Below are 27,563 nucleotides of genomic sequence, written 5' to 3' on the forward strand. Positions count from 1 at the left end.
CTTCTATTCAACATAGTATTGGAAGTTCTAGCCACAGCAATCAGACAAGAAAAAGAAATAAAAGGTATCCAAATCAGAAAGGAAGAGGTAAAACAGTCATTATATGCAGATGACATGATACTCTATGTAGAAAACCCTAAAGACTCTACACAAAAACTATTAGAACTGATAAATGAGTTCAGCAAGGTAGCAGAATACAAGATTAATATACAGAAATCTGTTGCATTTATTTATGCTAACAATGAAATAACAGAAAGTAAAAAAACAATCCCATTTAAAATCACATCAAAAAAACAAAAAACAAAAAACCTAGGAATAAACCTAACCAAGGAGGTGAAAGACTTAAATGCTGAGAACTATAAAACTATAAAGGAAATCGAAGATGATCCAAGGAAATGGAAAGCTATCCCATGCTTTTGGAATGGAAGAATTAATATAGTTAAAATGGCCAAACTACCCAAAGCAATCTACAGATTTGATGCAATTCCTATCAAATTACCCATGACATTTTTCACAGAACTAGAACAAATAATCCTAAAATTTATATGGAACCACAGAAGACCCAGAACTGCCAAAGCAATGCTGAGGGAAAAGAACAAAGCTGGAGGCATAACGCTCCCAGACTTAAGACAATACTACAAAGCTACAGTGACCAAAACAGCATGGTATTAGCACAAAAACAGACATACAGATCAATGGAACAGAATAGAGAGCCAAGTAATAAACCCACACACCTATGGTCAGTTAATCTTCAACAAAGAAGGCAAGAATATACAATGGGGAAATGACAATCTCTTCAGCAAGTGATGCTGGGAAAGCTGGACAGCCGCATGTATACCAATGAGGTTAGAACACACCCTCACACCATTCAGAAAAATAAACTCAAAATGGCTTAAAGACTTAAATATAAGACATGACGCCATAAAACTCCTAGAAGAGAACATACACAAAACATTTTCTGACATAAATCTTAGCAATGTTTTCTTAGGTCAGTCTCCCAAGGCAATAGCAAAAATAAACAAATGGGACCTAATCAAACTTACAAGCTTTTGCACAGCAAAAGAAATCATAAAACGAAAAGACAATCTAGGGACTGGGAGGAAATATTTGCAAATGATGCGACCGACAAGGGCTTAATTTCCAAGATATACAAACAGCTCATACAACTCAATAACAAAAAACCAAATAACCCAATCAAAACATGGGCAGAAGACCCAAACAGACATTTCTCTAAAGAAGACCATCTGGCCAAAAGGCAGATGAAAAGATGCTCCACGCTGCTAATTATTAGAGAAATGCAAATCAAAACTATAATGAAGTATCACCTCACACCGGTCAGAATGGCCACTATCAAAAAGTCTACAAATAATAAATGCTGGAGAGGGTGTGGAGAAAAGAGAACCATCCTACACTGTTGGTGGGAATGTAAACTGGTGCAGCCACTATGGAAAACAGTATGGAGGTTCTTTAAAAAACTCAAAATAGAGTTACCATATGATCCAGCAATCCCACTCCTGGGCATATATCCAGAAGAGATGAAAGCTCTAATTTGAAAAGATACATGCACTCCAATGTTCATAGCCACACTATTTACAATAGCCAAGACATGGAAGCAACCTAAGTGTCCATCAACAGATGAATGAAGAAGATGTGGTACATATATACAATGAAATATTACTCAGCCATAAAAAAAAAGAATGAAATAATGCCGTTTACAGCAACATGGATGGACCCAGAGATTATCATACTAAGTGAAGTAAGTCAGATAGAAAAAGATAAATATTATATGATATCACTTATATGTGGAATCTAAAGAAAAGATACAAATGAACTTATTTACAAAATAGAAACAGACTCACAGACCTAGAAAACAAACTTACAGTTACCAAAGGGGAAGGGAGGAGAGGGATAAATTGGGAGCATGGGGTTAAAAGATGTACACTACTATATATAAAATAGATAAACAAGGACCTACTGTATAGCACAGGGACCTATATTCAATATCTTGTAATAAACTATAATGGAAAAGAATTTTAAAAATAGATATAGGGCTTCCCTGGTGGCGCAGTGGTTAAGAATCCGCCTGCCTGAGCAGGGGACACGGGTTCGAGCCCTGGTCCGGGAAGATCCCACATGTTGTGGAGCAACTAAGCCCGTGCACCACAACTACTGAGCCTGGGAGCCTACAGCCCGTGCTCCGCAACAAGAGAAGCCACCACAATGAGAAGCCCGCGTACTGCAACGAAGAGTGGCCCCCACTTGCCACAACTAGAGAAAGCCTGTGCGCAGCAACAAAGACCCAATGCAGCCAAAAATAAAATAAAAATAAAATAAATTTAAAAAAAGAAAAAAAATAGATATATACATGTATCTATATATAACCAAATCACTTTGCTGTACACCTGAAACTAACACAATATTGTAAATCAATTATACTTCAATTTTTAAAAGAAGAAAAAAAAAACCCATCCAGACTCCCTCCTCAGTTCTCTCACCTTCCTTCCTTCTCTCCTGTCACCCCCTCCCTCCTTTTGGTTCTCAATTTTTTTATCTAAAAACACAGACTAAAGAGTCACTTACCTCACTGTGGCTCAGGTGCTAATTCTCTATTTCAATTAACCTCTCCTGGCCTGTAATAGATCCCAGATTCATTTGCACGCCTTCTTTCATGTAACCCTTAGAGTAACACTGAGACTGCTACCTCCATTGACTAGATGGGGTAACTGAGACTCAAGAATGGTTAAGTGACTTGTCCAGCTGGTTGTGATGCCTGACTAGCTAGATGACCTGGCTGGTAAGTAGCAGAGCCAGGATTTGAACCAAGATCTCACTCCAATTTCAGGCCCATCCATCCCAGCAACATCGTTCCAGGCCTGGGAAGGATCATTCTGACTCATTTCCACTGATAGAACACACAGGTCAATGTCAAGCCCAAGGTTCCAGGAACCGAAGTCCTTATTAGCATATAACTAAAGCACTGGCTCACTGAACTCAGGTCAGACCCAACGAGAAGAGAGTGGAGTGAGTAGGGCAGGATCTGGTTACCCCCCGGAAGGCCATCAACTGTCCCAGCTGGCAGGCAGAAACCCGAAGGATATTTCCAGCCCCGGACCCAGGGAGTAATAACGAGCTGGGGTGGATTTGCTAAACGGTTTTCTAAAGTGGAGAGACGGGTGGTTGCTAATTCTGTAGGTGGATTTCGTCATCAGCTGTAGGGCTGCGATGTGACTTCCTCAGAAATCAGAGCAGCCAGAAACTCTCACTTCTGTTTCTCGAAGAGTGAAGGAGAGCCCTTCCTCAGGGGAAAAGCCACAAGGTTCAGGATAAGTGTAGGGGTGTAGAGGGAGACACCCAAAGGGCCCAGGCAGGGTGAACCCCCGCTGGGCCCCCAGGCCTGACATCCTGCTGGTTTCTGGGCTACCAGCACCTGGTGGTCATGACATGGCCAGACCTCTCTTTCTAAAGCACAGCTCCTGGACTTCTCTGGCAGTCCAGTGGTTAAGACTCTGTGCTTCCACCGCAGGAGGCACGGGTTCGATCCCTGGTCAGGGAACTAAGACCCCGCATGCCGCATGGCACGGTCAAATAAATAAATAAATAAATAAATAAATAAAAATAAAGCACAGCTCCAGCGATGCCAGACACATCCAGGGGCTCACAGCTGCACCCCAAGCCTTTGCTTCAAGCCACCCCTATAACCTAGATTAACCCCATCCTCCCCAAACCACCTCTGTTTATTTAAGTCCTGCCATTAATTAGTCAGTCATGATTGTATTCATTCAATAAATTCAGCCACCAAACAAATACTGAGCACCTATGTCAGGTGCTGTACTAAGTTAACTCACAGATGAGTGAGACTTGAGTCCTGGCTTCAAAGAGAGTGATCTAGGTGGGGAGAAAGATGGTGGCATTGTGTACACAGCCCGTGGGAGGAGGGGTTGGTGGGTGCAGGTTGTAGGGAGGGTGGGGTGAGCATCGAACCAGGCTGAACGGGTCAGACCCGGCGGCCCTTCCCTGGGACCCAGTGAGCCGGCCTAGAGAAGGGGTCTGTAGGCGCATTCAGGGGAGAGGCCAGCACCCGGCACAAAAGTGGGGGCCAGTGCCCAATGGCAGTGTTGCCGGAGTGTGAAAAAGAGAAGAGGAGGCCGGGCCCAGAGAGCCTAGCGTACAGCTATAGGGCAACGGAAGAGAGAACCGTCCAAGCAACTTTCCCTGTAAGCACCACTCAGCCCAAACACACCAATTAAAAAAATTCTGAAAAGCCCAAATCTTTTTTTTTTTTTAATTGATTAATTTATTTTTGGCTGCGTTGGGTCTTTGTTGCTGCGCCCGGGCTTTCTCTAGTTGCCGAGAGTGGGAGCTACTCTTGACTGTGGTGCGCAGGCTTCTCATTGCGGTGGCTTCTCTTGTTGGGGAGCACGGGCTCTAGGTGCACAGGCTTCAGTAGTTGTGGCTTGGGGCTCTAGAGCGCAGCCTCAGTAGTTGTGGAGGACAGGCTTAGTTAGGTGCTTCATGGCATGTGGGATCTTCCTGGACCAGGGCTTGAACCCGTGTCCCCTGCATTGGCAGGCGGATTCTTAACCACTGCGCCACCAGGGAAGTCCCAAGCCCAAATCTTAAAGCCCAAGTTATCAAAGTGTAAAGCAGTGACCAGATAGACACACTTAGATATGTGTATAAGGATCTTACCTCAACTGTGGAAAACGGATACAGCTAAATGTCTATTAGTGGGAGAGTGATTACAATGAAACGATACATGGCTCTACTCATCTGGAAATATGAATTGCTAACAGTTGCTGAATCTGCCTTCACAACAACACTATACGGAGGTTACTGTGATTATCCCACTACACAAGTGGGAAAACTGTGGCTCAGGGAGCCTCGGTCCCCTGCCCCAGTGAGTAAGTGGTAGCTACGGAATCTGAACTCCAGGACCGATGCCCTTCACCACTCTGATATAACTGTTTCTAGATCTAAAGTGTAGTGAAAGCTAAAATACAAGTTTACAGAACTGTATTATGACATGGCCCCATTTTGTTTAAATATGTATTTGTCTATGTGTATATGCTTGTATTTTGTTAAATCAAATGAACATTTGGCCATTTTTGACTTCTAAAAAGTTCTTTGCCCTTTCATATGGTTCAACCTAGCACACGTGCATGTGTGTTGGTGTGTACACATTCACACCCATGAATAAAAAAGTCTGTAAGGATCTATACCAAATTATTAGTAGTTTTGGATGGTGGGAGTATGCCTGATCTTGCTTTTTTTTTTTTTTTTACACTTTTTCATATTTTCTGAAAACTAGCATAAGTTAAATGTTTTCCTGTGGGTTACCTGTTTCCTCACCACAGCTGCTGATGACTACAGCTATGTGAGATTAAAATGTACCAAAAGTGCAGGAGCCCAGCCCTCCTAAATTACAGCATCCGAGGCCAGTACACTCATGGCCATCTCCCCTCGGGAGCTGAGAAGTCAAAGCATAGGCAGAAAGTTGTCACAGAAAGAACTCAGAGTCTGCTGACTCAGGGGACAATGCTGACATATGCACAGGACAAAAAGGATGATAGCCAGGACCCTAGCTGACAGCACTGGGAAAATCGCCGTCCAGCACTAAAACTGCTGACACGGATCTTTGAGCTAGGGGGGCCAAGGAGGCAATGACTTGGTAAGACTACTTCCCTAAGAATCCAGCCTGGGAGAAATCCAGCAAAAGAAAGCTATTTTAGGTCCCAGAAAATGAGGCTGAACTCGTGCTCCAAAGAGAGGTCATGATAGAAAGTTAATGAAATGCTCATCTCCAAAAAACTTTCCCCCACCCATGGTGTGCAGCTCCCCCGCGTATCCTGGCACCAGCAAGGGCCACCTCCAGGCACTGGGACCAGAAGCAGGTGTAAGCCTGTTGGCCAGAATAGCACTTTCGGGTCTGACTGTTCAGTGGAGACTGCCTCACTTATGCAACACCTGCTGATTATTTTTAACTTGGACCCTCACTCCCTGCTCCCACTCATCTCTCCTCTCTCATTCCTCTGGCCCTGCTCCTGACAAACCTACTCAACATCCGTTCACCTGCACACAGCGCCACTCTCCTAACCGGAATGTCTTCTCATCACTTCATCACCCATTCAATCAGCATCTACTGTGCGTCATGTATTTTCATCAATGAAATCACCACTCCCCAGATTCACAACACAGCTTAAACACCACTTTTTTCCAGGAAACACAACACCGAGGTATAAAGATTTAGACCCCATGTTCTGGGAACTTTGCTAGTCCCACGGAAAGAGGGACTACACCTAATCTTCTGGTATAAAGAACAGGTGGGTCCTGAACCCATCCCGTGGTCTTGTGACCTTGCGCTTTTGCATGCATGGCTTTCTCTGCCTGGAATGCTCTTACCTTCCTCACCCTCTGGGCAAATTCCTTCCCCCTCCTCCTCCAGTTTTCTCAGTGAGCCCCCTCCTCTAGTGCCAGGCAGTTAAGCCCACCCTCTCCCACCCTAGCACATCCCTCAAAAGTACCCTGTGCGTTTTATCACGTGTACTGTAATTACTTATAACATGTCTGATTGCCCTGATTACCAGCAGAGGGGTGGTCCCGAAAGAAGGACTGTTCTACTACTTCACCTAAAGTTTCAAGATTTTATTTGGTCTCTCTTGGAAACTGATGGCTTAAACAACACAAAAAGCAAATTAAAAAGATGAAGAGATGTATTAAGGTTAAACTAATAAATATATGGAGAATTCACCCAACAGAGAACAGACATCCTTTTTGGGTGCACATAGATCATTCACAAAAATTAAACATGGATTAGGCCATAAAGGAAGATTCAGTAAATGCCAGAGAATCAACATTATACACACCATGTTGAGACCATAACATAATAAATTTTTAAAGTATTAACAAAAGGATTGCTTGTAAATCCAAAAAAAAAAAAGATTTTATTTGTTGCCTAAATGAATAAGCAAAAATACTAATAATTATAGCCATGGCTTACGAAACCCCTCCATGTGCCAAGAATTGTAAACAGGCCATCTCAGCCTCTCACAAGTTGGCAGACACCAATCGATCTGAGAAAGTTAGCTGATGTATAGCAAGGTCAGCTAACCTGTCCGTGGTCCTAGAGTGGCAAGTGGTGGCATCAGGATTTAGCTTCTGGCCTTTGTGACTCCAAAGCCCCTGGTCAGCAAGTAGGGCAGTCTCAGGACACAGAAGTCACCTCCTGATCCTCTGTGTGCAGGGGGCGGTGCTGGCTTCCACTCACATTTATAAATATGCCTCCCACCCTGTAATCCCTGTCCTATTTGCTCACAAGCAATCACCTCCAGATCAAAGACTCACTAGGATTTAAGGAATCTAGAGGAGACACAGAGATTTTTTTTTTTTTTTCTTAAAATGGCTTAATTTCTTTGGTGGCCCGGGGAACATGAATTTTGTCTGACTGCGAAAATCCTTTGGTTCAGGGGCAGCTGCCAGACCACGTGCCTGTCTGGCTTTGGACTGGGACCTCTAGGGCAAGAAACAAGACAAATGTAGAGTGGAAACAGCCCCTGGACATGCTCTTCAAAAAAATCACTGAGCTGTGTCTGGGGGGATGGGGTTTGGGGTGAGGGGAGTGGAGTAGGGGGAAGACGGCAGGGAGGGTCGGTCGGCAGGGAGGATTGGTCATCTGTGGGCTGGGTTGTCTTAAAACCTACATGTGCATCTGAACTTAGGACACTAAATCCTGTTTCTTTCTCAAGGCTATTTTGAGGGAGCAAATAATCCGGGTGGGAGTGTTCTATCAACTACAAATGTCTATGAGTCCTCCCACTCAAAGCATTTCAAGGAAATCTGTCTCCCTCTCTTGACTCTAAGCCTTTCAAGAGACAACTCGGCCATCCTCAGCTCTGGGTCCCCAACATCTTAACACTCACTCCCCAGGGGCCTGAGCATACAGTAAGGATTCAACATGCGTCTGAATTGAACGGAACCTCATCCGGGTAGGATAAAATCTTAGTGTTCAGTGACAACAAGAGACAGCAATCAGATGGTAAATCAAAAACTCTTTTTTTCGTAAGCATTTTAAAAAGAGGCAGATAACAGATTTCCTTCCCCACTGGCACTTGGCTGAGGCCAATGTCATCTCTGATCCCTGACCTTATTCCACGGGCTGTTTGGAGAAGGTGGCTGGTCCGTGATGCTCTGCTCAGTTTGAGAAACTGTGCTTGGTGATGCATAAAGCTCACTTCTCTGGAACTGCTCCCCAGTGTGAAAAGGAGCTGCCTTTCACGTGGGGCCAGCCACACCTTAGCCGAGGAATGACAGGTCTCTGAGGGCTGTTCCCGAAGTCTGAGCACTGAGCCAGAGTCTCTAGGTTGGCAAGGACTCGGAGGCCATGCTCCTCTAGGGTCCTTGGGCAGCTCCAATGGCCAGGGAGGTGCTCTCCCTCTTCAGGGAGTTGATTCTGCCATAGGATGCCCTGCTGTGGGGCGGTCCTGGCCAGCCAAAGCCCCACCTCCCAGAGCCCCCCCCCACCCCAGTACATAAACTACCTCTTCCTCCCCACAGCCCTCAGCTGTCGATCAGCCTCTCTGCAGTCTTCCCTTCCACAGACGGAACTACTCATTTTATGAGGCTGACGTCCTCCTCACCGCTCTCTGGACAGCCTCTAGTCAGAGGCTTCAAATCTTCTTTGACTCTGACCACGGTAAAAAGCACATCTTACAAGGCCAGTCCATGCTCGTGTGTGCGTGTGTATACAACCAAACCAATTTCATGAACCTTCTTACATGGAATATACTTGGATGTTTTCTAGTCTGTTTCACTCTTTCAAATGCTTAGCTGCAACCCACTAAACGGATATTTTGTGACCCAGAACTGAAAACACTGCTCTGGTTTCACCAAGCCGGTCATCCATGTCCAGCTTTGACTGGTTATTTAGCTCAGACACTAAGCCTTCCTTTCCACATGGCTTAGCTGATGCAAGCTGTGGGTAGAGTCCTGGGCATCATTCTACCCTGGGATCTCTCTGGCTTCGCCTTTCCCTCTACCACGCCTCTCCTCGACCCAGCAAATACACACGAACCTCAGCAGGCGGCAGGTTGGCCTGAAGCTTCTTCCTGCCCCACCATCAACATCATTTACTCAGAACACCTGAGATGCTTTTCTCTGCTTTTTTCCTGACCTCTTCCCATCTTCCTGCTGTGTAAGCTGGAAGATCCCAGGGGTCAGAAGTCTCACATTTGAGGCAGGCAGCCGAGATTCATAAAGAAACCCCAAGCATTAAAAACAGCTGTAGATGACTGACGAGGGGCGTAGTCCACATAGATGGATGCTAATCCCTTCTCCTTGAATCTTCTCCCCTGGGGGACCCAGAGGCCAAAGGCCACCTCCTCCAGCTCATCGTTTTAGATCAGCTTCTGTCCATCCTAGAATCTGTTCACTAAATCTTTTTCCTTACCCTTTATTGGCTTTGTCATAATTTTGGTGATGTGGAGAACTGGGGATACCACATCTTGCTCCAGGATTACACTTTTCTGAACTTCAGTTTTCTTATCTGTAAAATGTGGCTAATTCTTTCTGCCCTGCTTTTCTCAGGGGGTTGTGGTGAACAGGAACAGGTGTGAAATGCATTGTAACCTGTAAAGCACTATGTAAATATAAATCGTTACATAAACTATATGTCCTTTTGCTAAGAAATGACAGCGATGACTCTGATCCCCTAATTACAGCACGGTGCATTCATGCTCTGTATTCAGTAAAGGCACAGACCCCCATCATCAACCCCCAAAAGGCATCTGCACTTTACCCCTGAGTGCCGTGTTAAACCAGCTCTCCCTTGGGCAGATATCTGATGTCATCAAAAATTCATTGGGTCACAGCAGCTGGCGAATCCATTGTCTCCACTCATTTGTACCTTCATTCAGAAAGATAACTAGACTTGGGAGAATTGGTCCCCAAAGCAGTCAACTGAAATACAGCCTAAGTTCAGCTCTTTAGGCCAATCAAGAAAATAAAGGGACTTCCCTGGTGGCACAGTGGTTAGGAATCCGCCTGCTAATGCAGGGGGCACAGGTTCGAGCCCTGGTCTGGGAAGACTCCACATGCCGCGGAGCAACTAAGCCCGTGCTCCACAACTACTGAGCCAGCGCTCTAGAGCCCGCGAGCCACAACTACTGAGCCCGCGTGCCACAACTACTGAAGCCCGTGCGCCAAGAGCCCGTGCTCCGCAACAAACAGTAGCCCCCGCTCGCCGCAACTAGAGAAAGCCTGCATGCAGCAACGAAGACCCAATGCAGACAAAAATAAATAAATAAATAAATGTATTTTTAAAAAAAGAAAATAAAGGATGTGTGTGTGGTTGTGTGTGTGTGGGGGAGATCAGAGTCATCTTAGATCAGACTTTGGGGACCATCATTATCATAATAGCCACCATGTATGGAGGACTTACTATGCTAGGTCCTGTGCCTTAAAGAATTATTTCCAACCTTGATGAGGATGCTCAAGGCTCATTTTACGCACGAGGCTAAAAGGTTAAGAAACATGCTCAAAGGGATAAACTATAATCTGCTTTTTCTCATTCAGCAATAAGCAAGTGAAACCCCAAGGCTGGTGTTGGGCTTTGCCAAGGATGTGACTGAAATGCTGGGTTTGAGGTCTACCCTGGAGCCAAGGGCCCCCAGAATGAGGACTTTAAACCGGAGATGGGGCTTTCATGGTCAGAACAGAAAGTAACTTCGGCCTTTTGCAGGAATAGGAAGCAGATGCCAATTCCCTGGGGTGGGTAAGGTTCTCGTTGCTACACAGTCCAGGGTCTGTGCTCTTTACAAAGAGCTGAGAACAATTGTTTCTGGGCTGGAAGCTTGGCTGCTCAATGATTAATGAGAATCTAATATCACTTTTGTTTGGACCCCAAGCTAAAAGAGGAAAGAGGCAACACATGTGCCTCTCCTGTGTCCAAAATTCTCTGAAGGTTACCCACTGCCTACAGGCCAAAGTCGGAACGCCTTGGCTGGCGTTCAAGGCCTTTCTGGTTGGGCCCCAACCAGCGATCTTAACATTTTCTGATCTCAAACTTCTGTCCCAGCCAGACATCCTCAGCCTCACCCAATGGGTTCTGCCCATTTGTCTTCCTGCGACTCCCAACAGGCAATGCCCCTCACTGCTCTCAGCAGAGCCGACTCCACTCAGCCTTGAAGACCCAGCCTAGGGCCTCGTCTTTCTTCTGGACTCTGCAGCCCATCCCTTCGCAGACCCCACAGCCTTCTGATCGGGGCCTGCACTAATAGCTGTTAGGTTGGCCTGCATCTCTCTGGACGCCTCACCCAGATGCTAAGGGCCTGAGGAGCAAGGAGGCCATACGTTACGTTTCTGTGTGCTTCACACAGCACTTGCTATAGAAATGACAGGAATTAAATAAACACTGTTGAGTTAAAGAGGGGATGGATGGAGGGAGGTGGTAGTGTCAGAAGTGGACCAGATCTCTAGAGACAGAGGTCCCTAAACCCTGTAAGCTGGTCCTCACAGACCAGGCTTTGGAAAGAATCTAAGCTCAGGGACAGAAGGAAGCTCAGAGGTGATCTGGTTTGGCAGCCATTGGACTAGAACTTCAGGTTCCCTGTCCCTCCCACCCGCCCTCCCCCATAGCCTAGACAGGTGACTCTGGTCTTGCTAAGACACCTCTTGGAAAGGGTCTGGCTGCTGCTCAGCTTTCCACCTTCCCACCCCCACAGATGCATAGATGACTTTTTTGAGGGGTATTTTAATAGTTACCCAGAGAAAATAAGCTTTCATGATACACACATAGGGAATGGTGGTCCAGCCTCTTGGCATTGCCCAACCATGGGCAGGTTTGTGTCCTCAGACAAAGATGAGAGCCAGTGAGGCCCCTCGCCCCAGGGGCAGCACTCAGTTTGAGAGTGGTCTCCTGCCACGGGAAGGAATGACTCTCACCCATCCTCTGCTCCCTGTCCCACTGTCGCCTACCCAAGACAGAATGTCAAAGGCCTGGCAGGGCCCGGAGCTTACTGGTCTTCTCCAAAGAGATGGCTATTTCCAAAGGACACTTTCTGGGAAAAACTAGCCTAATTCTGTACAAGACCAACTGAAATTCCAGTACCTTCCCTTCCCTAAGGTATAGGCAGATCCAGAGCCCCCCTTCCCCAGACACACCCCAACCCAGGTCTTTTCCTCTGAAGCCCTGGGGCCCCCATGAAGCACAGGCCATCATGGGGTACCTCTCCAACCTGAGGCACCGGCCCTCAAAGGTTGTAAGGCTGGGGTGTGGGTCTAAAGCCAGGGTCAGGGTGGTAGTGATCTCAAGGACACCTTTAAATCTTCATTCAGAGTGGGAGCCAATCAGAACTCCTAGACAAACCTGCCCCAGGTCTCCAAGTGCTCCCAGAGAACCCCTCCCTTCAGAGTCCCCCAAATTACATCCCACCGCTACTCCCACCCCAACCCCCAGGGCTGCTCCTCAATCAATCAATGAACAACACTGTATTCAGCTCCTACTGTGCCCCTGGGGGAGTGGAGGGCTGCCCTGGGGGAAGAATCAGCTCCCTCCAGAGAATTAGATGCTTAAGAGTCAATGGTGTCTGCTGCCCCCTAAGCCAAGGCAGCTGGGGGTCTACAAGTGGTAAATCTAGAACACCCCTCCAAGGATTCTATGCCAAGGGGTCCATCCCTGTCCCCTCACCCTGTAGGATGGTTAAAGCCCTGGCTTCTCCTCACTGCTCTCCCAGGCCACCCACCTGTGCCCTCCTGCCCACTGGCTCAGTCCAAAAATCTTCCCATAAATCTCAAATACGTGTGAGGGCAGGGGCTCTGGAGGAGATAGGACGAGCCCCCTTCCCGCAACCCTGCCCTCCCTCCACCAGGCTGGTTCCCCAGTGTGGGAGGCGAGCTCAACAGCCCTCTCTCCCTGGAGTCTAGCGAGCTCTCCGGGGCAGCCCTGGCGGCAGCGCGGCGGGAAACCGGGAAGCCCAGCTGTGTCGGCCACCCGCCTCCAGAATCCTGGCCCCGCTCCCTCCTCCAGCACGCCTGGAGTTGGGGCCAACAGGCAGGATCAACCATCCAGAAACTTTCAATGGATCAAGCCGACTGGGAGGGAGAGAGGGACGGGGGGAGGGACGGGGACGCGGACGCGGAGGTTCCAGGGCAGAGCCCCCGCTCTTCACTTACCATCTTGCTCACATCCATGACCGAGGCTGCAGGGCACCCCCCCGCCCTTGGAGATTCCGCGTGCCCCGAACGTTGCTCCCGGCTAATTCAGCCCGGATGGTGCCATGCTGCGGGGAGGGCGGCCGGCAGGGCCCCCGCGGACTGGGGAAGGCGGCGGCGGCGGCGGCGGCGGCGGCAGGACCGAGGCTGGTCCGGAGAAAGGAAGGGGAGGGGGAGGGGAGGCGGGGAAGGGGAGGGGGCCGCGCGCCGAGCCGCAGCGCGCACCGGGGGCGGGGGAGGCGCGGCCCGGCGCGGTGGAGCGCCCGGGGGCCGGGGAATCCCGAAATCTGCTGCAGGCGCCCGAGCCGCCGCGGCGGTGGCGGTGACGGTGGTGGCGGTGCGGGGATGCCGGGCGGGGTGGGATCAATGGACGGATTCCCGGGGCCGGAGCCTGCGGCCCGGGCGCGCGGCGAGGGTGTGATTTGAATAACAAAAGGTCGCTTCTCCCCGAGGCCCGCGGCCAGGATCGCTGAGCCCGCAGCGAGGCCGCCGGGGAGTGAGTGTGAGTGTGTGCGCGGGTGTGCGCGTTTGGGTGGTGGGATCAGTGGGACTCAGGGAGTGAGCGGCGGAGGCGGCTGAAAAGCGGGGAGAGCTGGGGGGCGCACCGAGCCGACATTCCAGTGGGGGCAGGGGGTCTGCTCGGCCCCTCCCCACTTGGCTTCACTGGACAAAGGCGGAATTCAGACCCAGTGGTTAGCCGCCTGTGGCTAATCCGGAGGGGACGCCCAGAAGAGTCTGGGGTCCGCAAACAGATGGACGAATAGCAGGAAGTGGTACAGGTATCCCCGGAAGGCTCCGAGGCCCCCCGCAAGGGAGCCCAGAGCCAACCTGCCTACTGGCTTCTAAATGATGTCTGCCCTGAGCTCAGAGCCCCTTTCTCTCAAGCCAGACTCCCTTACTCAATGCCTAGTCTGCCTAAGAGAAATGGGAGAGACTCCTCTCTGCAAGGAGATGCGGCTGGTGGCGGAAAAGGGCTCCTGGCAAATGCTCTTTTGGGGCACGGTCTCCAGAAAAAGGCTGGAGGCCCAAGCCTATGGTTTCAACACAGGCTGCCTCACATCCTCGGAGGAGCAGGAAGAAGCAGCCTTCCAGGTCAGCCGAGTCAGCACGGACCCCAGTCCACTTACACCAAGCCTGCTTTACAGGGTAAGGAAACTGAGGCCCAGAGAAGGGGAGTGATTTGCCCCAGGTCACACACCTGGCGAGAAATGAGGGCAGAAGAAACCTCACTAAGGACAGTGCAGCCCAAGCCCAAAAGAGCTTCTCGTGCTGCCACGGAGTGAAATCCATTTTTATAAACAGGTGACAGGATGCATCCACAACGCTGGCCCTCTGACCCACACCAAGGGGCTGGGGAGGCAGCACTGGTAAGGCCCCCATCCTGGCCCCAGGGCCTGCTGGGCTGACAAGGACAGCACCCTCCCCTTCAAAGCTGAGTTCTTGATCTATGTCATAGGGGCTGTTTCTCTGCCTGCCTTCTAGGGGGTTGTGAGAACCCCATGATATAAAAGATGATATAAATAAGATATAAAAGCAGAAGTACAGGAAGGTCAGGGGCTTTTTGTCGTGGTGGTTATTTTTACTTCCCAGCTCCAGAGCCCAGTCCAGGGTCCCTCAGCTTCAGGAAAGGGCTCTCTGGGCCCAGGTCTCTCTGTCTAACCCTGAGTCTGGACCGCACACTGACTCTCCCGCCCCACTCCAGGGCTGCCCCTGGCAAGCCCAGCTCTTCCAGGACAGTGCCCCAGCCAGGGAAGGCAGGAGGGTGCCCTGGTCAGTTCTGGTATTCTGGGCTCCATAGACCCTGCTACTGACTCACGTCTACAAGAGTCAACCCAAATGAGGTACGAGGCAGGAGGGAAGCATGCCACCACTTCCTCATCCTCCAACCCGGACACCCGAGGGAGGTCAGGGCCAGGTGAGCCAGCAGGAGTCACCCAACGCAGAAATGAGTTTTGGGTCATCTGGTTGTTTAAATGGACAACCACCTTTTTTCTTTAAAAAAAGTAGAAGATAGATTTCATGTTTTAAAAATATTATGAACCCGGGACTTCCCTGGCGGTCCAGTGGTTAAGACTCTGCACTTCCAATGCAGGGGCCACGGGTTCAATCCCTGGTCAGGGAACTAAGATCCCATATGCTGTGCCTCGTGGCCAAAATAATAATAATAAATGAAAAAATGAAAATAAAAATATTATGAACCCTTAGGCCTGGGGTTGATCAAGGTCTCCCAATAGATCTTGACATCTTAGCTGGCAAAGCCCATTTTCTCATTGCTAAAATGGGGAATAGTGACACCTGCTTCACACACAGGTGTTAAGGGTTGAATGAAAGATCTTTCCCAAACCTTACCTGTAGTAGGTTGAATGATGCCCTCCCCCCGCCCCACCCACCGCCACACACACACCACCAAAGATATCAGGTCCTAATCCCTGGAACCTGTAAATACTACTCTACGTGGCAAAGATCATGTGCACATATGATTAAGCCAAGGCTCCTGAGGTGGGAAGAAGACCCTGGATTATCTGCGTAGACCTTTGATGCAGTCTTGGACATCCTTGTAAAAGGGAGATATGACACACAGAGGATGTGGAGATTAGAGTGATGCGGCCACAAGCTAAGAAGTGCTGTCAGCCACCAGAAGCTGCAACAGGCAAGGAAGAGATTCTCTCCTAGAGCCTGTGGAAAGAGTGGGCCCCGTCAAAACCTTGATTTTGGCCCAGTGATGTGACTTCGGACTTCCGGCCTCCAGAACCAGGAGAGAATCAATTTCCGTTGTTTTAGCTACCAAGTTGATGATAATTTGTTACAGCGGACACAGGAAACTAACATACCGCCCAAAGGCAGTGAGGGCCAGTGTCACCGCTCCAGACAGGCGCCTGCCTCAGGGCTGCTCTCTCTGCTGGACTTCTCTGCTGGGGAGCTGCTCTTGTGAAAGAGAGGCCAGCAGGAGCCACGAATAGGGCTGTTCCTCTCCTGCTCCATTTGGGGGGCAGGGGGGGCACCCTGGCAAATAAGAAAGTACCTACAGGCAAGCATATGGATGCACGTGCGCACACAACATACAAATACAGGGAAGGAGCAAACAGCTTCTTAAGAGAGCCTGGGCTTCTTTGCCTTGGCTAACCCATCACCTGCTAGGCCTGCCCAGCACACAAACATCTTTGGGTGCCTGCCTTTCCTGCAACTCTTCTTGCGGTGACAGGTTCAGACTTAGAGAAGAAGTGAAAAGATGGGGGCTTTGCATTCCCCGTTCCACAGTGTCTGTGCCACGAGGCATCCTGTGGTCTCAGGTTTTTAAGGAAAGACATTTCTAATTGTGCCACTACAGAGAGAAGCAATTTGAAATGTGCATGAAACCCAGCTCAGGCTGGAGGAGTCTCTTTTGAATAAACTGGATAGAAAGAGAAACAGTAGGTCAAAATAAGAATGCTGTGCCCCTCAGGCTGCTGTCCTTTCTTCATCAGCTCCAGGTCACTATATTCAACTGTCTACCGGACATCAACACCTGGGAAAGTCTCACAGGCACCTCGTACTCAAGGAATCCAAAGATAAAATTTTCTTTTCCCTCTGTTTTCACAATCTGCTCCTGCTCCTGTTTTCTGTCTTCTTTAATGGTTCCACATCCACTTAGTTCATCAGGCTAGAAACATCAAGGTCAGCCTTAATTCCTCCATTGACAACTGCCACTGTCACCCCATCTAATCAGTACCCGTGTCCATGCAGTTCTTTCTTGCCAACAGTTTCCAGTCTATGTCTTCCCTCCCCATACCAATTGCTCCTGCACTGGATAAGACTTTAAACCACAGCCTCCTAACCGGCCTCCCTGCCTCCAGTCGCTACATGTCCAGTTCATCTTCTACACCTTTAGCTGTGACTCCTTACTGGCTGACCCCAAACGGAAACAAAAACAAAATGAAACAAAAAACCCTTCCACAGTTCATCTGGCCCTCAAGGTCCTTACTAACCTGGCCTCATCCCCCCCCATTCTACCCACCTTCTCCCATCCTTTCCTGTCCACCCCGTCAGTGAAGTCCTGGCCCACCTCAGGACACTCCCGGAATGCCCTTCCCACCTCCTCAGCCTGGAAGATTCTTTCTCACCTTTTAGAACCCATCTCAAACATCACCTTCTCTACAAAGACATCCCTGACCCGTCCAGACCTAGCCAGTCACTCAGAGTCCCTTCCTGCAATGGACAGCCTCTGGGTATAGCCTGCATCAACCTTGGATGGGGGTGGTCCTTGCCCTGGGCTCTCTCTGCTCACCTGTGAGTTCCCTCAGGCAGAGGCTGAGCCTCCCTGAGTGCCCCACCCCATACTTACTTAACTGCCCCAGGCCTCTTGTCAACCCAAATTCCACACCGGAATCACTGCTCCACCTAACTTCAACTAAGAAGTGCTAAATGGACACAGGAAGCCGGTACAGACGGTGCAGAGGATGTTTCCTGGTGGAGGGTGACACCTACTGGAGAACCGTGATTCTGCCGCCTAGCCCTACAACTACCACACTGAAGACCCCGCTGAGAGGCTCAGGGCTGGGCCTTCGAGTACTTTGAGGCATGAGATTCCATTAATTCCCAGTAATGAGGTTTAAACTAAACAATAGGGACTTCCCTGGCGGTCCAATGGGTAAGACTCTGCCCTCCCCATGCAGGGAGCCCAGGTTCAATCCCTGGTTGGGGAACTAGATCCCACATGCATGCCGCAACTAAGAGTGCACAAGCCTCAACTAAAGATTCCGCATGCTGCAACTAGGAATTCCACATGCCGCAAGTAAAAGATCCCGCATGCCGCAACGAAGATCCTGTGTGCCTCAACTAAGACCAGCGCAGCCTAAATCAATAAATAAATATTTAAAAAACAAAAAACAACTAAACAATACTCCCTACAAAATGGCCTTATATAATGTATGTTACTATGCTACCTGCTACCACTAACAGTAAGCATATACAGAGGGCTGCAAAGTTTATAAAATGCCTTTTTGCCCATTATCTCATTCAACTCAGGTAAGGCAGATAGAATAGGTATTATGATTATTACAACACTTATTTTGCACGTGAGGTGTTGTAGACGAAAGAAAGCCGGAAAAGGCACTGAGATGGGGAGGGGAGGTCCAAAGCTTCTTTAGCTTTGCCTAACGTGTTTTAGCATTTCATAAGGAGAATGTAATGAAATATTTTACCTGCATCATAACGGTAGCTGTTAAATTAAATGGTGGCTGTTACATTTCTTTCTCGAAAATGTAGGCTCCGGAGTGAGACAGACCTCAAGTTGAAATCTGGCTGCATGACTTTCTAGATATGGGTAAGTTCCTTAACCTCTCTGAATTTTAGTCTTCTTCCCTGAAAAGAAATAAATATTCTACCTCCCAGGACCAATGTTGAGAGTTAAAGCAAACCAGTGCCTGTAAAGCACACAGCACTGTGGGGGGCTGGCCTCAGGCTTGGCTTTAGCACACCCATCTCCCCATTTCCTTGGTGGCTAGTTCCTGAAAAGTTCTAGATATTTTCTTCTTAAAAAGCTGAACTCATAAGAAAAAAGAAACAACAACAAAAAAAGCCAAGGATAACAGTAGTCATTCTGATTTAAATGACAGTAAGTTAATAGGTTTGTAGGGAGAAAAAATATAGAACTACAGCCACTATACCCAGCCGAGCCACAGAGGACATTAGCCCGCAGCCACCAGCTGAGTAGCGCCTAATCTTCCCGTGCGGGCACATCTGCAAACAGAGGCTTGGCCAGGGTGACTGCGATCCCAGCACCGCCTGTGATCCTGGTGGCTCCGTCATGGAGTATTTCCACGGGTCTTTCTTTGGACAGAACTTGGCCTTTTCAACGAGTCACTTGGACTCCAGTGGGAAAAGCCTTCCGCTGCCTCTCTCTGCAGGGACATGATTACCCTTAAAAGTTGAAAAAGAAAAAAACCTCAAGATGCATAAAGAGTCCCCTGACCTAGTACGTATCTCGGGATACCTGAAGGGCAGGGCATCACAAGGCGAGTGGGAAGGGGGGTGCTGCTGGCAGCGGGGGTGGGAGGTGAGGTGGGGGCACTGTGTCATGCTGTGAATAATAATAGCAACTGATAACGTCTCCTGAGTTCTTACCAGGTGCCAGGCACTATGACAAGTACTTTACAGGCGTTATTTCTTTTAGTCCCCACAACAACCCTGTATACTAAGCGTTACTATTATTATCCTTATTTTACAGATAAGGAAGGAGACCCAGAGAGGTTAAGTGCCTTTCCCAGGGCCCCATAGCTAACAGGCAGGGGAGCCAGGGTTGAACGCAGGCAGTGTATTCCAGAGCCCCAGCTCGTAGCCCCTACTCCGCTCGTAGCCCCTATTGCAGGTTCGTGCTGAATCGCACCGGGCAGCATCCTGGGCACCTGGCACTGCCCTGTGGGAAACCTGCCCTCACTGGGGTTGGCAGGAAGTGTGAACTATGTTATTGTTAGTATGTATTTTAATTTACGGGGTTGTTTTTCTTCATTTTAAAACCTTCTTTATTAATTATATATTAATTACACTGAATTCGGCTGCCTTCCCCTCCTTCCCCTAAGTGATTGGCATAAATCCCCAGTGCCAGGTACCAAGCATCAGTGATTCAAATGCAGGGCCTGCTAGCTGCCTCTTGGACTTCAACCCTTATTCCCTCTCCCTTCGCTGTGTGTGCTGCTGTATAATAGGCTTATCTGCTGTGGATATGCAAGGATGGGCCCTAAGAAATGACTCCTTAAGCAGTTGAAACATTTCCCCTGAACACACTAAACAGGCCTATATCTTAGAGATACCTGGCATTGTCCCAAATTCTGAAACTGAAGTTAAAATAAATATTGACTATAACATGCCAGGGAGAGAGAAAATGATTGCAGCTTAGGCAGGAAACTAATCAATGAATGAGATATCTGGGCATGCCCAAGAAAATCCCTTAACCATAGGGGAATGAGGGGAAGTAAAAGAAAAGCAGAGAATGCAGAAGGGAGACCCCAGAGTTAAGAAAGTACTAGAAAAGAGAGTGAACTGCTAGGTAGGGACTAAAATTCCCACCTCCTTGGTGGTTACAAATGTTACCCCAGCATCTGGAGGTTACAAAGGGAATCAGCCTCCATCCCCACATTATCTTGCCAAAACCTCTCAGCTGGAACCAGTGGGAAGTCTTTCCCATGACCTCTTGGAGCATACCTCTAATTTATATGGAATCCTAGTTATTTGCTTTCAATATGCAAATTTCATTCTATAGGAACCTCTCAGCAATACCCAGGTGCTGGTGACATGGTGACAATAAAATGTGAAGCTGATAACTCTCTTGGGGAGGCCTTCGGCTGGCAGGGGCAGCTGGTGGCAAAAAGGTTCCCCACCTGGACGTTTCTGCCGAGCCCTGGATCTCGGTGGGCATCCGTGTGAAACGACTCAGCTCAATGAGTTGCCACAGCTGCCCCCAGAAGCCTCATCCTTTGTGGTCCTGAAGGGCTAGGTTGTCAGAAGCTTAACTCATCTGATTGGAGTCCCGAGCTCACGCCACAGCCAGGTACCGGGTCTGCAGGAACCCCTGGCTTCCCTGTGGACAGGCCACCAGCCCTCGTCACCCGGACCAGCCTCAGGTGTGTTGATGTTCACAAGAGGCCCAAACAGGAGCATGGGTGGTAATCTCCATAAATCTCCATTTTGGGCACTGAGCAGGCAGTGCCACCAAATTGGCACAAGGGCTCTGGCCTGGCCTCTGAGCAGCCGCTCAATAAAGGTTTAGCTACTGAAGGGCAGTGTTGAGCCTGCATTAAAAGTAATAAACATCTGTGAGTGGCCTGCCCATCACAGGGTCCATGGGAGCAAGGAACTCACCTGCAACGTGCCAGGCACCAGACCAGATGCTCTGCCTACCCTGTCCTGTCTCATCCCCCCAGCTCACAGTTCTACAGATATGGATGATGAGCTACAGAGAGGCCAGTGTCTTCCCAAGGTCCCGTAGATGCGACTATGACAGGTCGTCTGCCTGCAAATTCCCTGCTTTCCCTCTGTATTCACAGCCCACTTCCCCAGGGTAAACTCAGGCACTGCTGGGGCTCAGATCACTGTCTGCTGACAGCTTGTCAGCCTTCCAGGAGCGAGGCCATGGAAGCCCCTCCATCAGCTGGGATGTGTCTGCCCCTGATGGGACTGCTGGAGATGTCACAGCTACCCCTGGGGACCCTCAGCATAAATGAGTAATGAGAAGAGGCCTGAAGTGCCACTTAGAGCTGGGAAAGGTCAAGGGCTCTGCTATCATCAGGCCCCCTCCAGGACCAAGGGAGTTGCGGGCGCATACCCAGGAGCCCAGGGGTGCAGCTCCTGGAAATACCTGCTCCTGGTCAGGGAAAGGGCCATCCTAGGAGGAAGGGCCAGTGGTCTGGGGTACCCCTCTCACTCTGGCACTAAGTGTGCATGAGCCTGAGTGCCTAAGCCCTGGTTTTATCATCTGCGAACCTCCAGATCTAGAATTCTATTTCCAGTCCTGCTTACCAGTGGCTCCCTTTGGGACTTCAGTTGCTGCAGCTGCTAAAGCATCCGGGAAATGTGCTTCCCTCCAGAGAAATGATACACATAAATGGGCTGGGGTATGAGTGGGCCAGACAGCAGTTTCAAATCGAGAAAACCAGAAGCTCTCAGGCAATTCAAGAGGACTGTGCAGGGCTGCTACCAGGCCCCTGCCAATCCTGGAGCAGCTCGTGCTTCTGCACGGACAGGGACTGCCCTACACCCCATTTCAACTGCCAGCGCACTTGAACTTTCCTCCTGTGGGGTCTGGGGAAGGAGCGTGTGGATGGAACTGTGGCGGGAGATGGGCAGCTGGGGAAAATCGGAGCATGTGCAGGAAGACTGGGCGGCAGGGCTGAGCAGGAGGGTAGCGTGACCAAGCATGGCGAGTGAAACAGGCCATGTGCATCTGTGTGGAAGCGGCAGGTCCACGGGGAGGGAGAGGGACTCCCAGCTAGGACACTCAGGCTCATGTGTAGGCAGCAGAAAGACAGACAGGCTGCTGTGTACGAAGAGCCAGACACAGACTCAAGAGGTAAAGCGGGGCTAGTGACCCTCGGCTTTCGGAGCTGGGCTGAGGCTGGCTGGAGCCCCTGGTGAGGGTGGAGCGGAGTCGGGCCATAGAGGGTGGGCTGAGTGATGGCTCCTGCTGCCCCTCCAGCCTGTAGGTTCTCTCTTGCCCCGCTGTGTTTGAGGCCAGCCGCTGGGAGAGCTACCTGGGAGGCTCCAGGGAGGAGACAGGCTGGAGGCTGCAGGTGGTCAAGGGCAGCAGTGGGGAGCCAGGAAGACAGGGCTTCAAGAAGGGAACAATCGGGAAAGGGGAACGGCTGCAGGATGAAGGCGGGGCAGAGGAAGATCTGACCCTGGGGGCTGGGGGCAAGTGGTCCTGTAAAGAGGAATCAGGAGGAATTAGGACAAGGGCCCTGCTTTCTGGGGCATTGCGGGGAGGAACGTGGTCTTCACTGCATTAAGTCCGCCCTGCTGGCTGGCCATGTTCCCAGGGAGGGCCTCTGGCCACGCTGCAGTTTGAGTAGGTGGGGCTCAGAGACGCAGATCCAGGAGTCTCCCGGGAGTCAAGGGAGCCAGGAGGGCCATGTGGGAGGCTCGCTTGGTCCTCAGGACAAGAGAACCCAACTCAGGCCAGGCCCAGGTGAAGGCAGTAAAGCTCTCAGAGAATGGGTCATTTGCTGGCTGTGGGCTAAGGGGAACCTTTGTTTCTAAGCCCCTTGGGGGACTTCCCTGGTGGTCCAGTGGTTAAGACTCTGCACTTCCACTGCAGGGGGCACGGGTTTGATCCCTGGGGAACTAAGATCCCTCATGCCAAGTGCACTGTGGCCAAAAAATTAAAAAAAAAAAAAAAAAGAGCCCTTTGGGACCTTAAGTACAACTTTCAAACTGATCTTTTCCCTTCGGTATTTATAGGGGACTCTTTGTAATGAAGTCATAGCAAAGGACTTTTCGAATGCTTCTAGTCCCTAGAGTGTGGCCTAAATTGTCATCATCATCGTCATCAGCATCATCATCAACGGCACAGCAGCCCTCAACATTATTTACCCAGCCCGTTACGTAGGACATGATGCTTGGTGTGGCAGTGCCCACCTCTGAATTTGAGAAATCAGAAGCTGAGAAGCAAGGCGGAGGGTGGAGGAAAACAGGTTATTGCCAGCGGTGGCTCACCACCCCCGCTGCACGCTGCCATCACCTGGGAAGGTGGGGCCCCACCCCAGGGATGCTGATATAACTGGCCTGGGGACAGAGCCTGGGCACTGGCATTTTCAAGCTCCCCCAGGATGTGCTGATGTGCACCCGAGACCGGGAACAACTGAACCACCAACCAACCACATAGCTGGGGCACAGGAAGCCCCGCCCCAGTCCTGGCTGAAGCCGAGGGATGCAGGAGACTAGGAGGTGTGGCACTTCCCTTAGCACTTCTACACTGGGAATTTCTGAGCTTCCACCTGGAATTTTCCATCGCTTGGCCAAGGTTCAGCATAAGCGGGGACCTCTGAACCCTTTGCCCCTGGTAGGTTTCTTTTCCCTCCTTACATTGCCATTCCATTCCCCCCCCACCCCTGCCATATTACACACCAGTGTCCCTTTCTACATATTTGACATCACAGGCGAAAGAGACTCCAAGCACGGCTGAGCTGTACAAAAATGCCTGGCATACCCCCAAAACCAATCCATTCTGCAAGACTTCCGCCGAGGAAGAAACGTAGCCCACTCTCAGGATGCCGCTTTTAGCTGGCGGGTTGTGGGCAGCAAAGATCTGCTGGATTTCTAAATCCTCTCCAGGCGGCCTGTGGGTGGCTGGTGGGGGTAAGGGGCCTGTTAGAAGCACAGAGACAGATGCGAGCCACTCAGCCAAGGCCCTGAGTCAGCAGACGGCCTGGAAACCTCGATGCGGGGGCCCAGGCTGCCAGAAAGCACTCCACTCCTGCCCTCCAGGCTCCTCCCTGGAGGCAGGAATTTGGGGCTCCCTCAAATGCCCCAGCCCAGAAGCTACCAGCCTCTTACTTGGAGGGGTTTTTCCACTGGACCAGGGCAGGAAGGCAGCAACTCGGAGACGTCTGTAGTGACCAAGCACTGGCATTTTTGTGTTGGAGAGGGCGGCCGCCAGGCTAATTCCGTGTTATTACAGCCTTACAGGAAGCCAGCCTGGCCCAGCTGTCAGCCAGCAGCAGTTTATGGGCCTTGGGGGCAGAAGGAGGGAGGGAGAGGAGAGAAAGGAAAACAGCCCTCTCCCCACCCCAACCCACCCCGCCCAAAAAATTGATCCGGAGTTATTTTTAGGTGCTTATTCATCCCACACATTCCTTTTCAAGAGCCAGGACATGGGCTCTGTACAAAAGCCATTTAGCAGAAGGCAGTTGCTCACACAGGCAGATGGGGCAGGGGACACCTGTGAGCACAGGGCCTGCGGGAGAAGGAGGGAAAGTGAGAGGGTCTTCGAGGACCCCCTCACAGTAAAAACATCCCAGGATTCTGAAGGCAGAGTCAGAAGTCTGGATGAATAAAGGTTTTTAAATCCAAATTCCCAGGTTCAAGTCCAAGCTCCAGCTTTCTCTTGCCATATGGCCTTGGGCAGCTTACTGGGAAAGTCAGATAAGACCCTGGGCCGCAACCCTGGCCACATGTGGCCTTGGGCAAGTCACTCAACCTCTCTGTGCCTCAATTTCCCCATTGATGAAAGGAGGCTAGTTAATGTAGGTAAAACACAGAGGATTGCCTGGTATATCCAATGTTATGTAAGAGTTAGCTGTCGTTTCTATTACAGCACCACACATATGTTAATTATCGCTGTCAGTAATAATAATCATTGAAATAGTACATTGGAGCAGGATGGAGTATGAAGCCACAGAAGGTCTGAGGTGGAAGAGGTAAAGTTGCAGCAAGTTGTAGTCATGACCCAACGCCTGCCAAGGATGGGAAGAGGCTTTGCTCTGTTTAGGTGCGAATGCTGAGACTTAGCTTCTCTTCTTGTATGTAGGGTAGTACCCACTCTTGGAGGGCAAATGGATGCACATAGCACGGCCACAGGGGGCTGCTTGGTAATGCTAGTTGACTCTGAAATCACCTAGCCTGCTGTGATGGCTAATTTTGTGTCAACTTGACTGGGTCACAGGGTGCCCAGATATTTGGCTGAACGTTATTTCTGGGTGTGTCTGTGAAGGTGTTTCAGGAAGAGATTAACATTTGAATCAGGAAACTGAGTACAGAAGATGGCCCTTCCCAAAGTGCGTGGGCATCATCCAAGGTTGAAGGCTTGAATAGACCAAAAAGGCAGAAGAAGGGAGATTTCAGTTCTTTTTCTGCCTGATCGCATGAGCTGGGATATCAGTTAGGCCTGGAACTTACACCACTGGCTCCCCTGGTTCTCAGGCCTTTCGACTTAGACTGAATTACACCACTGGCTTTCCTGGGGTGTTTAGCTTGCAGATGGTAGCGTGAGCCAATTTCCTATAATCAATCAATCAATCAGTGTGTGTGTGTGTGTGTGTGTGTGTGTGTGTGTTGTTTCTCTGGCTGCCCACTCAATCAGACCCACATCTGGCCTCTCTCTGCCAGCCGTCACCCTTATTTGCACGGGCCACCCTCCACCTGCCCCCTCCCCGACACCCACCTGCCTCACTTGTGGCTCCTTCTGCCCTCAACACCCCTTACATGTTAACCCAGCTTTTACTAACCTCTCCCTTCTAGTTCCATTCAGTAAACCTTTATTGAGTGTCTACTATATGCAAGGCACTGGGCTAAGTGCCATGACTACTGAGACAAATAAAGCCAGGGTCTCAGCCCGCAGATCATTTCAAGCCCATGTGAGGGTTACCTGCACAAGAAGACAGTGCAGGTGGCCAGGGAGCACCAAGCAGAGGCTGGAGGCAGGTGGGGGAAGGGGCAGAAGGCCAGGGACATCTTCCTACAGGAATGTGATATGCAGTGCATGGGATGTGTGCTCAGTGGCCATGAGCTCTTGGGCCACCTCCAAGGGCTCCTGAGGGGCAGGGCTCAGTGAACAAACCAGATAAGCAAACCTCGGTCTCCCATGGGGCCAAACAGGGCCAAAGTGTCACCAGCAACATTCCTAGGCAGACCTAGTGTTGCAGAGAGCCTGGTGACAGTCGCCCTGATTCCCACCCCTAAACTCCTGCAAGAAGAGGCTTGGAGGCTCTCACATTTTTCCTGTGGGTGGCAGTCAGGGGAGTATCTGGAATCTTTTCTCTCCCTTTGCTTCACACAGAAACCCCCAAAAGTTCCCCTCCCTCATGGCATTTCAAGCTGCTTGATTTGCCAAGTACCTGGCCTATTCTTTGTTTTACATTTTCAAATCCATTTTTCTCCTTAAAGCTGGAGACACCTCCTTAAAATACAAGCTCTCCACTGGCATTTCTTGCTGTGTTTTTAAAAAGTCTAGAGTTGGTACCAAAAGCATTGGGAAGGCAGTTAGGACTCTTGGGGTTTGTTCTTGGATCTTGTTCTTGAGCAGATTGATGAGGCCAGGGCCTTTTTGTCTCTCTTGCTCATGGCTGAAGCCCAGCCTCCAGAACACTGCCTGGCACAGAGCAGGCACTCAGTAGATAGTGGTTGGATGTAGGAATGAATGCATGCAAGAAATCAGTTCACCGATGTGCCAGGCTCTATTCTGAGTGTGGGGTACACACGGGACTCTGCGATCCCTCCCGCTAGTGAGTGCCTTTGACGTCAGCAAAGGGCTTTCATACCCAGATCTCATGTCTCAACATCCTGTACAGCAGGAGTGCAGTTGCCTTTCACAGATGAGCTAAACAAGACACACAGAAACTAAGGGCTCATGTAAGAAACAGAACTCAGGTCTCTTGTCGGATGCATGCGCCAATAGTATGGCTGCAGGCTCTTTCCATTGCTTCTTGCTGTCCCGTTATACAGTCAGGGAAAATCTTGCTCTTCCAGTGGTCTGGAGTTCATCTCTCCATCCACCCACCCACCCAGGCCGGCCTTTACTTGGTACCACCATGTGCCAAGTTCTGTGCTTGGCTCCAGGGGTGGGGGGAAATGTGGGCAGGTGAATGTAAAAATGGAGTAAGAACAGGACTCAGGGACTGATCTTTCTACTAACAGTGAAGGAAATGACATCTCCTCTGTGGCCACCAAGGAAAAGAGTTAAACACAGAATTACCATAGGACCCAAGTAGTTCCACTCCTGGGTATACACCCAAGAGCATTAAAAACAGGGACTCAGGTAAGTGTACGCCAGTGTTCAGAGCAGCATTATTCACAATAGCCGAAAGGTGGAACAACCCAAGTTGCCCGCCAACAGATGAACGGATGTATAAAATGGAGTATATCCATACAATGGAATATTCTTCAGCTATAAA

At 49.9% G+C, this 27,563-nt stretch overlaps 1 protein-coding gene across 2 annotated transcripts in view; it reads right to left on the bottom strand.

The window, feature by feature from the left end:
* The window catches only part of HIP1 (huntingtin interacting protein 1), a 152,846-nt gene that overhangs the window by 71,930 nt on the left and 53,353 nt on the right, over positions 1-27,563 (bottom strand). Inside the window, exon 1 of one of the 2 annotated variants that reach the window (XM_059896525.1) lies at positions 13,165-13,345. The exons of the other annotated variant lie outside the window; for it this stretch is intronic. Within the exon in view, the coding sequence (XP_059752508.1) occupies positions 13,165-13,182 (18 nt within the window). The 5' untranslated portion in view covers positions 13,183-13,345. Of the gene's footprint in view, positions 1-13,164; positions 13,346-27,563 lie in introns of those variants that run through there. 2 annotated transcript variants of the gene reach the window in all.

Source organism: Balaenoptera ricei, chromosome 15 (genome assembly GCF_028023285.1).
Source record: "Balaenoptera ricei isolate mBalRic1 chromosome 15, mBalRic1.hap2, whole genome shotgun sequence".
Classification (NCBI taxonomy): domain Eukaryota; kingdom Metazoa; phylum Chordata; class Mammalia; order Artiodactyla; family Balaenopteridae; genus Balaenoptera; species Balaenoptera ricei.